General features: G+C 41.7%; 1 protein-coding gene across 1 annotated transcript; it reads left to right on the forward strand.

Moving 5' to 3' along the window:
* Window positions 1-3,229: 3,229 nt before the first annotated feature.
* On the forward strand, window positions 3,230-4,129 carry TAS2R4 (taste 2 receptor member 4). Its single transcript, XM_054496488.1, has one exon. It carries the CDS (start codon window positions 3,230-3,232, stop codon window positions 4,127-4,129), a length of 900 nt encoding a protein of 299 aa, XP_054352463.1.
* The last annotated feature ends 8,329 nt before the right edge of the window (window positions 4,130-12,458 follow it).

A 12,458-nucleotide genomic window follows, 5' to 3' on the forward strand; every position in this document is an offset into this window, starting at 1 on the left:
AGAGGCTGCAGAACAGTGGATATTGGTGAACAGCAAATGTTGCTGCCTGATCGTTCCTCTGGAAGTTTTGTCTCAGAGAAGTACCCGGCTGTGTGAGGTGTCAGTCTGCCCCTACTGGGGGGTGCCTCCCAGTTAGGCTACTCGGAGGTCAGGGACCCACTTGAAGAGGCAGTCTGTCCATTCTCAGAATTCCAGCTGCATGCTGGGAGAACCACTACTCTCTTCAAAGCTGTCAGACAGGGACATTTAAGTCTGCAGAGGTTTCTGCTGCCTTTTATTTGGCTATGCCTTGCCCCCAGAGGTGGAGTCTACAGAGGTAGGCAGGCAGGCCTCCTTGAGCTGCAGTGGGCTCCACCCAGTTCGAGCTTCCCGGCTGCTTTGTTTACCTACTCAAGCCTCTGCAATGGTGGGCTCCCCTCCCCTAGCCTCACTGCCACCTTGCAGTTTGATCTCAGACTGCTGTGCTAGCAATGAGCGAGGCTCTGTGGGCGTAGGACCCTCCGAGCCAGGCACGGGATATAATCTCCTGGTGTGCCATTTGCTAAGAGCACTGGAAAAGTGCAGTATTAGGGTGGGAGTGACCTGATTTTCCAGGTGCCATCTGTCACCCCTTTCTTTGACTAGGAAAGGGGATTCCCTGAGCCCTTGTGCTTCCTGGGTGAGGCGTTGCCTCGCCCTGCTTCGGCTCACGCTCGGTGCGCTGCAGCCACTGTCCTGCACCCACTGTCTGACACTCCCCAGTGAGATGAACCCGGTACCTCAGTTGGAAATGCGGAAATCACCTGTCTTCTGCTTCACTCATGCTGGGAGCTGTAGACTGGAGCTGTTCCTATTTGGCCATCTTGGCTCCACCTGAAAAAATTGCAAACTTTTAAATTCCTGTTTCTTCATGACTGACCTCATTCTTCAGAGCCGTCATCAAATAAGTTTAGTGCCATTCATTTGCTTTGACTATTTACCCTAAAGCCTTTCTTACAGACCTGTCAAAAAGCAGAGTTTGGATCCATGACTGCAATGCCTGTTGGTTGGTCTTCTTGGGCTCTAGTAAATAATCAAACTTATAAGACTATCTTAGGCCACTCTGGTACCAGCCTACTCAGGTGGATATAGTTGAGGGACCCGATTTACCAGCAGGGCAGTGTCAGGCCTTCCTCTTTTGCAGAGTCTTTGGTGCAGGCCATACAGTTCAGGTACAGTAATAAGAGATCCACATTAGGGTAAGGGTGGGATTTGCTGCAAATTAAAAGCTTCATGTCCCAAAAGATCCAATTTATCTTGTGATAATTTTGTAGACAAAGCTTCTAGGGTTGAGTCAAGGTACAGGCACATGGGAAGGAAGCCCAATGCATGTAGTCTCCATAAGATACTTATTACTGTTCACTTATAGTTCCTTCCCTTCAAAATGCAATTTGCCAATCAAGAGTCTTTTTTTTTTTTTTTTTTTTTTGGTCTAGAAACATAGTTGATGTTCTTACCCTTATCAGGTCGATAAGGAAAACAGCTACGAAGTTTAACCATAGGTCAAATTCTCATGCAGAGGGAGAAAGGGTTCTGCTAACACTTTTCCTATACTGACTCTTGTGGAATGAACTTCTAACTGAATGAGCTCATTCATTGATCATGCTAGCCAACCTTATCACATCTTAATTATAGCACTTCCTCCTACAGATAACCCAACAATTTGGTATAGTACATTCTAGATAGAGTCTGTTACTATCTAATTCTGGGATTCCTGTTCTTTTGGCCACATTTATCTCTTATGGCTTACTCTATATTAGTTATTCTATTTAAATGTGATGTTAGTAATATTTCAACTTCATCAATTTAATGCAGCCATCTATGGATAATTAATTGGAAATCTGTGCTATAATTTTCCTTTTAGTCATAGTCTTCCTGGCTCATTCTGTTTGCCTACTTAACTGATATGGGCATGCCTCTATCAGTGCCTGTTAGTTTTGAATAAAAAGCTTCTGTAAGCACCCGGGCACCAGGTCAGAGAATTTCTCCAGGCTTGCCTTCCTGTCATCTGTCTTAAAGGGCCTCATGAATGTATTCCCCCCTTCTGGACCTGATTATCATTAAATCTTAGCTCCTTTTTCTTGTCTATTTCTATTTGGACTTGGCAGTAGGACTGTGTGCTGTACCTTGATGCTACTTTGGTAACATATGTGGCTGCATCCAGGATTGCACCTTGGTTTCATTCAGCTGCTAGAGTAGATAAGAGATGCCATACTCTTACATTCACCTATGGGCCTCCATAATATCATTTGCCAGGGATATTGTGCCATTTCCCATCTGAGCAAGTACAGAGAAATCCAGCAATGAGATGCCTAGCTGTTTGGCTCACAAAACTACAACTAATGCATTACTGTGTATCTCATTCCAGGATACCTGGATTGACAGTTAAATGCCTAAGAGAAAATAGCCACATATGATCTAAACATAAACCCAGATTTATAAAGGAAACACCTACAAGGGCTGACTTAATTTTTTCTAAGAAAAACCAGAACATAGCAAATGGTTATGGCACAAATCTATGTATGTAGATAGAGAATGCAAAGCAAAGGGCATCAGAAAGAATGGGATTAATTGAGAAAGGTTTTCTCAAGGAGATATTGGGTCTTTGAACTTGATCTATTAGATCACTGTAAATCGCTATAGGTGAATCACTAAGGTTGAAAGAGTGGCATTGGTGTGGCCAATTGGTGAAACTGGTTGTGGCAGCAACAGATTAGAGGGGAGAGAGAAATTGGATTCTGGTCATCCATGAATATGTGGCTACGAGGTGGGTGGGTAGGAGTGAGGAATTAGGATTTCCACCATAATCTGGCATTTTTATGAAGAAAAACTTTACTGTAAAATAGTGACAGAAACATTGCTGGACTCAAGCTCTGATTTGGATTCTAAGTTTTGGGAGCCTCCTGTGACTCTTGCTTCTCGCCCTACTGCTCTTGGAGGAGTGGACTCCCAGCATCACCTAGGCTTGCTGTAATTAGGCATTTCTAAGGATAACAGGATACTAATGAAGAAATAGTAATGTAATCCTTGGAAGATTTGCATCTCAGTAAAAGCAGCTGGCTCTTGATCATGAATGGCTCATTTGCCATGCTGGGAAAAATTAAAAAGGAGATGTCCTTCCTGGCTGGATACTGGTGTCTGCTTATACATTTTGGTATTTCTCCTGCCTCCACTATCAGCACCACAACTGCTGAATCCTCAATGAGTAAAGATGCTTCAGTTATTCTATTTCTCTGCTATTATTGCCTCAGTTATTTTAAATTTTGTAGGAATCATTATGAATCTATTTATTATGGTGGTCAATTGCAAAACTTGGGTCAAAAGCCATAGAATCTCTTCTTCTGATAGGATCCTGTTCAGCCTGGGCATCACCAGGTTTCTTATGCTGGGACTATTTCTGGTGAATACCATCTTCTTCGTCTCTTCAAATACGGAAAGGTCAGTCTACCTGTCTGCTTTTTTTGTGTTGTGTTTCATGTTTTTGGACTCAAGCAGTCTCTGGTTTGTGACCTTGCTCAATATCTTGTACTGTGTGAAGATTACTAACTTCCAACACTCAGTGTTTCTCCTGCTGAAGCAGAATATCTCCCCAAAGATCCCCAGGCTGCTGCTGGCCTGTGTGCTGATTTCTGCTTTCACCACTTGCCTGTACATCACTCTTAGCCAGGCATCACCTTTTCCTGAACTTGTGACTAAGAGAAATAACACATCATTTAATACCCATGAAGGCATCTTGTCTTTAGTGGTTTCTTTGGTCTTGAGCTCATCTCTCCAGTTCATCATTAATGTGACTTCTGCTTCCTTGCTAATACACTCCTTGAGGAGACATATACAGAAGATGCAGAAAAATGCCACTGGTTTCTGGAATCCCCAGACGGAAGCTCATGTAGGTGCTATGAAGCTGATGATCTATTTCCTCATCCTCTACATTCCATATTCAGTTGCTACACTGGTCCAGTATCTCCCCTTTTATGTAGGGATGGATATGGGGACCAAAGCCATTTGTCTGATTTTTGCCACCCTTTACTCTCCAGGACATTCTGTTCTCATTATTATCACACATCCTAAACTGAAAACAACAGCAAAGAAGATTCTTTGTTTCAAAAAATAGTGGAATTTCAGTAAGCAATACCTAGATTCACCTGATGGTTTGGGGGAAAGATTTTCTGTTTGCAGTTTTCCAAGTGGTCTGAGGAATTCAGTTTTGTGATTGCTGATCTGATGTCGTGGGCTTTTGAGTGCCTGAATTTCAGTTCATTCTGTAATTTTTTTTGATATGTATTTTAAAATAAGGCACATTCTGTAAGAAACTTTTTTGAGGCATTATTTATCATGTATTTTGCATGGCCATTGAATCCATGGATAATGGAAATCATCACATTGTTTCATTGTCTATTAAAGTATAATGGGAAATTCTTCCAAATTAGAGAATACATTGGGGTGCATGTGATGAGTTAAATGTTTGTGGTTTAGCTGAGGAGCCCTGAGTAAGGGCTCAGCAGTGGATAGGTGGTCACTGGGAGCCACTGGACTGACCGAAAGCAGAGGAAGGGGGTTCAGTGCAAAGAAAAAAGGAAAAAAGGAAGGTTTCAGAGAGAAAAGAAGGAAAGAGAAAGGTGAAAAGAAATAGGCGTACACTGGGCTGGGTGCGGTGGCTCAAGCTTGTAATCCCAGCACTTTGGGAGGTTGCGGCGGGCGAATCACGAGGTCAGGAGATCGAGGCCATCCTGGCTAACATGGTGAAACCCCATCTCTACTAAAAATACAAAAAAATTAGCTGGGCATGGTGGCGGGCACCTGTAGTCCCAGCTACTTGGGAGGCTGAGGCAGGAGAATGGCGTCAACCCGGGAGGTGGAGCTTGCAGTGAGATGAGATCGCGCCACTGCACTCCAGCGTGGGCGAAAGAGTGAGACTCCGTCTCAAAAAAAAAGAAAAGAAATAGGCGTACACTCTGGGACAAGACAGAAAAAGTGTCCTCACACTTGCTGGGTAATAGTAACTGAGCTATTCCTATCAAGAAACCCTAAGGTTTCTAGGCTTGTTCTGGAAAAGAGGATATTGCCAGAGTTGGTAAGTAGAGGGAAGTGATTAGTATTTAAGAAACTGAATCAAGAATGGTTCCAAAAATCTTAAAATCCAGGGAAGTCAGCCTAAGGTCAAAGGCAAGTGCTAGATAATGAAATTAACACCACATGAATACAAATTTACAAAATACTGTACCTCACCATAGGCTATGGAACTCAGTGGAAAGCCAAAGAAGCACTGGACAGGTAATGGGAGTGCTTGACTTGTGGTGAATTTATTTCATCTGCTTATACATTTGTGCACAGCACAGTTCTTCCCAGAATGTTGTTTCTGTGGTTGGGACAATAGGACTGTGGCTCCAAAAGAACAAGAGTCTGAAGATGGGATGTTGACAAGTTTTGGAATGTGAATTGGGGAATCATAATTTGTATTTATTTAGGATTTTTTGGTGTTCATAAAATGCTTATGTAATATTTACATATGTCAAATAAATCTTAAAATTTTATAAATTACATGACTTTTCTCATTCTGGCCACCAGAATCTTGACTGCAATATTCAGTAAAAATTACCCAAGCCAATGTTTTGTGCTATGAAACCTGGAGGTATTCATCCTGTTAAATCCTAAGAGAGATAAAAGGATTACTGAGAGTGATTAAATGCACACTACGTCTTAAGAACTCTAAATGAGTGGCAGAAACCCTCATTGGTCCCTCAGTATCTGTTCTTTCTCCTCTCTTCCATAGTAATCAAATCATTAGCTGTTCAGAATTTTGGCAGCAAATTCCATTATTGCCATGTATGTGAGCAGAAAAGATGTATATAATTTCTAGGTGGTGCTTCAGAGCAGTCCTGCCTTCCCTTCTTTAATCTTTTCTTCATTACTCCCTCCATGAGCTGGAATGCTGACATCATGATTGTCTATCTTGGACAATGCAGATGAGGTGAATGCTTGAGATAGTGGAGTAATTCTCCATCCTAGAGCTGGCTCCATGGTTCTTGACACTGTGGACTTGTCACACCAGCTCTGGACTGCTCAAGCCTGAACTCCAGGACTGTTGATGAGAAATCAGTGTCTCCATTCTTTCAGGTGCTGGATTTTTGGTCTCTGTTACCTTAGTCAAATAACCTATGCTATACCTTAAATATATACAATAATATATATCTTTATGATGAAATAGTGTCTGTTTACCATCTTATAGTCAAAGAACATTTTTGTATGACCTACTAAGTGAAATTGGAATAAAACCTGCACACGTGGTATAATGCCATTTTTTTGGTAAAAATGTGTACATATGAAGAAAAGTCTAAAAGGAAATGTATAAAAATGTAAACAGTAATTATTTTAGGTGGGAGGAACCAGGAAATTTTTTTGTATGTTTCAAGTTTTCTATAACATTTTTATATAATCAAAAATATTTTAAAATGTATATACAGTCTATCTATCTATCTGTCTGTCTGTCTGTCTGTCCGTCCCTCCGTCTGTCCGTCCATTCATCCACCCACCCACCTCCCTAACTACCTACCTACCTACCTACCTACCTACCTACCTACCTACCTACCTAAAAGACAGAGAGGGAGTTCTGAGGTCAACATCCAGTTTCTCCTCACTAAGAAAGGTAAGTGCATTGTCTTGCTTTGTCTGGATTCTTTTTATTGTATTGGCAAAGTTCTGCCAATTTGTCTCCTGTTTGTCCTACACTGTCTTCAATTTTCCCCTCTCTGGGTTGGATGTGTTGTCTTTGTGTTAGGACTATTTTTGCCGTTGGAAGAAAGTCTTCAGTCCAGGCACTTGCCCAAAGTCTCCCTTGGGCACAGCTTTTAAGAATGCTGTATGTTTAGAGTTTTGCTGGTTCTAATATGCTCTGCTAAATACCCACCACTAAGTACTTATTAACCAAGGATTTAAAACAATTTGGATTTTGGTTTGATTTTTTTCAAGACACATAACTTAGAGGCTCTCTAATAAAAATAATATCCCGCATGCCTCTCCCTTTCCTGCAGTAGGCAGAGCATAGAGGGAGGTTAAAAACTCTTTGTTAAGAAGTCACTTTCTGAAGTGCAGGAGAGGTGTCAGGACAGTGTACAACCTCATGAAACACCCACCGTGGTAACCAGAACTCAGGGTCATTGCCATTTAACTTTTAACTGCTACATGCCCAATACTGTATGAGCTACATTTCCATGTTATTATTTTAGTTGGTCATAACCTCTTTAGTAAGGTAGCTATTATTGTCTCCATTATATAGTTCAGAAAATTAAGGCCCAAATAAGCCATATGAATGGTTCATAATAGCAGAACTAGGAAGGAATAGATCCAGAGCTCCCAGTGTAGTCTCTGAAAGTAGGAAATTATTGTGGCTGCTTAGTTTCCTTAGCTGAAATGAATGTCATGGTGTCACATAGACTCTGGGCTTTTAGGCCTTGAGATTTATATGAGATATGTTTTTAGATGAAAAAGTGGTAACATTAAAGAAGAAAAAATGATTAGATTGCTTTTGAATGTTGCTACTTGGGAAGAAATAGGCCAACAGAAATGTAATGAGAAGGTAGATACAATTTCTGTAAGAACTAAATGAAATTCGTAAAAATTTCAAAGATTTTAAAAGCTTGTTTATATCGCTTAACTTTCACTTAAACATTTCTAAACATGTCTGGCTTTGGGTTTCCCTGATCATTGCTACTAGCATTCTGTTAATGAACCATTTTCAGTTTTTAAAAAAAGAGAAAAGATTACTGGAAAGGAGTCTTTTAAAGCGTGAACGGAATGTAACTTTTAAGGTAGCATCAAAAGCCACAGTCTTCAGGTGACACTGAAGCTTACTGAAGGCATTTAAAATAAATTTTCCAATAATATAATTTTTTTTACAAGTTAAAGCTGGAGATGGATCATCTAGTCTAGTTCACTGGTTCTCAAAGAGGGCTGGGAGGGTGAGAAGTATGTCAGAGTCCATTGGGAATTTTTATTTTTCACATTTTATATACAGTGTCTTCATTCATTCTGGGTGTGGGAGTGGAAGGGGGAAGTGGAATTTGACAAAACTCCCTAGGGATTTGGATATTGTGGTCTAAGGAAAGGCACAGATATACGTTTATTTCCCCCTCTAAGAGAAGACCCCAAGGCCAGTTTTTCTCCATGAGGAAAAAAGTGTGAAAACAAATTCCATGTTTGTATAAGAATTTGCCTGGCATAGAAATTAACAAGAGAGTGATATGGGTTAATGGGGGTGGGAGAAGAGGAGAGGAAAGGGGAGACATGAGGGTAAGGTCAACAGCAGCAGGAGGGGTGCAGTCTGTACACCCTCCTCCCCATGCCTGGCAGAGGTGTGAGGTCAACATCACTTCACCACAGTGTGATTGTCCTCTGTGTTATGTCTATGTGGACATATGGGGTCTGGGAAATGGGGTGACTGTAACTCTGCCTTGAGTCAGCAGGAAGGAGCCAGGAGCCCTGGGCAAATGACTGGGTGTGTGCACAGCTAGCTTGCAAATGAGATATCTAAACACAGGTGCATACTTGATTGGCCTGATAACATTTCTGACCTATTTTAAATATGGAAAAATTATTTGTCTCAATTTTGCTGCTTTCACAGATGGGACAATGACTGTGGTTGTAATGATCTGAACTCCAGGTACCTCAAGAGAAGAAATAGCTAAACACTGATATTACTCAGAAAAGACCTCTCCTAACTCCCACCCAACCCTTTACATCTTTGACTTCTATGTGTTTTAAAGGCCTGGATTAATCAGTCTCTCATCTTTATTCATGCTTTCCAGACATTCTGGAATTGTGCAGAAACTGGACACCTGTGTCTAGAATCAGTAGCTCAGTTCATCCTGGATTTGCATACCGTGAATAACAGACTTCAGGTGCTTTCCGACTTTATTGAAAGTAGTAGGGAGAGAAATCACCAGGGAAGGAAAGAAAAATAACACTAGACTATTTGGGAAGCAACAGGCTAGGTAATTTGTTTTATCATCACAATAGCTCTGTGAGGTAAACGTTATTATCATCATTTTTATAGAGGGGGAACTGAAGCTCAGAGGGGTTAATTGGCTTGTCTAAGGACCTAGCTGCTAACTGGTTGAGTTGGGAGCACCCCCAAATCTGTCCGACTTCAAAACACATTGCCTTTCTCTGCATGGCCACAAGTGCCCCATTGATTAATACATCTAACAGAAAGCTAATCTTGAGGCCTGTGTCCCACTGAGAGCTGGTGCTAGCATGAACATGTGAACTCTTTGCCTTGGATGGGCAGACACCCAGAAAGCCCTGTCTGTAGCCTGTGCTGCTTGACCCTTTCCTTAGTGTGATTTTGCAATATTATGGGAACACCTCAGTGTCTTCTGGATACGCACAATTCTCATTGCTAAATGCTAAAAATGTAATTATTATCTCTCGAGTTTTATTTACATTTTTAAAATGTTTTATTTCATTTTATTTTCTAATATTTTATAGAAAAGTTGCAGAATGAATACAGAGAGTTCAAATATCATCCTCACCCAGTTTCTGCTAATATTTATATCCTACCATAACCATGGTACAGTTGCATTTAGTATCTCTAGTCTGTGTCGGTTTCTCAGCTCTATTTAAAATTATCTTGCCAGTTTTAAAGATTACTATTCAGGCATTTTGTAGAATGTCCCTCAATTTGGGTTTGTCTGATATTTTTCTCTGTTAGACTGAGGTAAAGTGCCCCCCTCATCACGTTAGCAGTTCTGTGATATTAACATGACTGGTCACTGGTGATGTTAACCTTGATCGATCACTCGGTGAAGGTGGTGTCTGCCAGGAACATTGTAAACTTACTATTTTTTCTCCCATTTCCACACTTTGTTCGTTGGGAGCAAGTCATTATGTCCAGTTCAAACTCAGAGGGAGGGAAATTATGTGCACCTCCTGGAGGGTTCCCCACATTTTGCCTGCTATAGTTAAAAATTCTCAGCCCTCCAAATTTCATATTCATGAAAGCACACAAAAATAATTCCCCGGGCCGGGCGCGGTGGCTCACGCCTGTAATCCCAGCACTTTGGAAGGCCGAGGCGGGTGGATAACGAGGTCAGGAGATCGAGACCATCCTGGGTAACACGGTGAAACCCCGTCTCTACTAAAAAATACAAAAACTTAGCTGGGCGTGGTGGCGGGCTCCTGTAGTCCCAGCTACTCAGGAGGCTGAGGCAGGAGAATGGCATGAACCCGGGAGGCGGAGCTTGCAGGTGAGCTGAGATCGCGCCACTGCACTCCAGCCTGGGCGACAGAGCGAGACTCCGTCTCAAAATAAATAAATAATAAAAAAAACTCCCCCCCCTTTCATCTGCAGTCCCCTCACTAGCCCGCTTTTACTCTATTCACTTTCCTGCCCTGAATAACGTTGCCGATGCTGGTCATCTTCTTCCTCGGGGTTGTGATCTTTGCTGCACACAGCAGCCTCAGTGGTGTAGTTTGTGCTTCCTCCTCTCTCCGAACGCCTAAATTGCAGCACCAAAGAGGCCGCAATGACTGGTGAGCAAGACTCCTCTTCCTCGTGCTTTGTGAGGAAGGAAGCTGGCAAGACTATGAATTTGTGTACATTGATAAATTGTGTTCCTGTTACACATGCTTATTAAAAACATGCTTGATCTGTTCAGTTTCTGAATATCTGAACTAATTCAGCTCATTAAGGGAATTTGTATACTTAGGTCAACAGCTTCTACAGAGGCGTTGCCTTGACGCCATCTAGTGGCAATATAGGCACAATTCTGAGAAGCATTTTAAAAAGTCTCGAGTACAGGAATACAGGTTTGCAAGAGAGATGTAGAATAGAGGATGGAAGATGGAACTGTACTGAGTCTGGTAGCAGGACAGGGTGATTTTTTGGGTGAAAGTGCCAGGTTTTGGAAACCAATGCTTGTTCTTTGTTGCATTCTTTTTAATATTATAGACTGCTCTGTTGACGCTGAGTGTAAAGCCATTACTTACTTGCCCCTGTGAGCGTCTCTTTGGATGCTTGCATCCCGCTTGATCTTTCATCAGCTTTCTTTTCTTGGTTCAGGTACTGCTAAAGTAGCTGAGGGCTCAGAGCAGTGGGGAATAGGAGCATGAATACAAGAGACTTTGGTAGAAAGAGTTATGGTAGTATTATGGCAGACACATTTTGGTTGTGTCAAAAGTAAAAACCATACTGTTGCTCTGGTAAAGTGGATGGCACCGAGGCTGTTACCTCAACATACACCCTTTCATTGCAGCTTTTGGTGTGGATGCCGATAGGCTGAACAGTTCTGTGTGGAGATGAAGTAGCAGCCGTAGTTCACAGATTTCTCTCCTGCCTCACCTCTCCTAGAATTTATTATTCAGCAGTTGATATTTATCCTTTCTTCTTCTTGTTTTTGCTTGTTTGCTCACCCTATCCTTCCCTTTGTTTTCATTGTCATTGCAATAAGCCTTTGCATAGGTGTAAATATGGCTCTCATGTTTATATATTCAAATTTCAAACATATTGAAACCATTAATTATTTGCCTCACCCTCATGTTTATATATTCATATTTCAAACATATTGAAACCATTAATAATTTGCCTCGCCCTCATGTTTATATATTCAAATTTCAAACATATTGAAACCATTAATTATTTGCCTCGCCCACCAGAACATAAGCTGCATGAGAGCAGCAACTTTGTTTCTTTCCATTGTATCCCAAGAGCTTGGAACAGAGGACTGGCACATAGTAGTCATTAATAAATATTGGTTAAATAATTGATAAATGTCATGCTTTCCTTTTTTTTTTTTTTTTGAGACAGAGTCTCGCTCTGTCACCCAGACTGGAGTGCAATGGCATGATCTCGGCTCACTGCAATCTCCACCTCTCGGGTTCAAGTGATTCTCCTGCCTCAGCCTCCTGAGTAGCTGGGACTACAGGTGTGTGCCACCATGCCCGGCTAATTTTTGTATTTTTAGTAGAGACAGGGTTTCACCATGTTGGCCAGGCTGGTCTCAAATTCCTAACCTCAAGTGATCCACTCGCCTCGGCCTCCCAAAGTGCTGGGATTATAGGCATGAGCCACTGTGCCCGGCCCATGCTTTCCCTTTTTATAACACGAGGGGCCTTGCATTTGCCACTGTTTAAATTCTCAGACTGTCTTACTTAGGTTTTGTGGAGTTAGGTCGGGTGGAAGTAGGATTTCAGGAGACTGTGCTCTAGGCTGTCTGGATTTTAGTTCTTTCCTTCGGAAGGCCATTCTGTAATTGCGTCTCTGTACTTAATCTCAGATCCCAGGCCAGTGTCAGGTAGATGTAAGTGAAGGTGGGACTGTTACCTTCAAGAACATTTCTTCTGGTCACAGCTGTAACATCTTTACCAGAGAAGGGATTTCAGACAGTAACAAAACTGAGTGGTGAGAAGTGAAATGCTCTGCCATAATACTGATACCATCCTCAGGG

This window comes from Pongo pygmaeus, chromosome 6 (genome assembly GCF_028885625.2).
Source record: "Pongo pygmaeus isolate AG05252 chromosome 6, NHGRI_mPonPyg2-v2.0_pri, whole genome shotgun sequence".
Lineage (NCBI taxonomy): Eukaryota > Metazoa > Chordata > Mammalia > Primates > Hominidae > Pongo > Pongo pygmaeus.

Excerpts from the sequence above, each read along its gene's own strand:
- TAS2R4 (XM_054496488.1), top strand. The coding sequence starts at position 3,230 with ATGCTTCAGTTATTCTATTTCTCTGCTATTATTGCCTCAGTTATTTTA.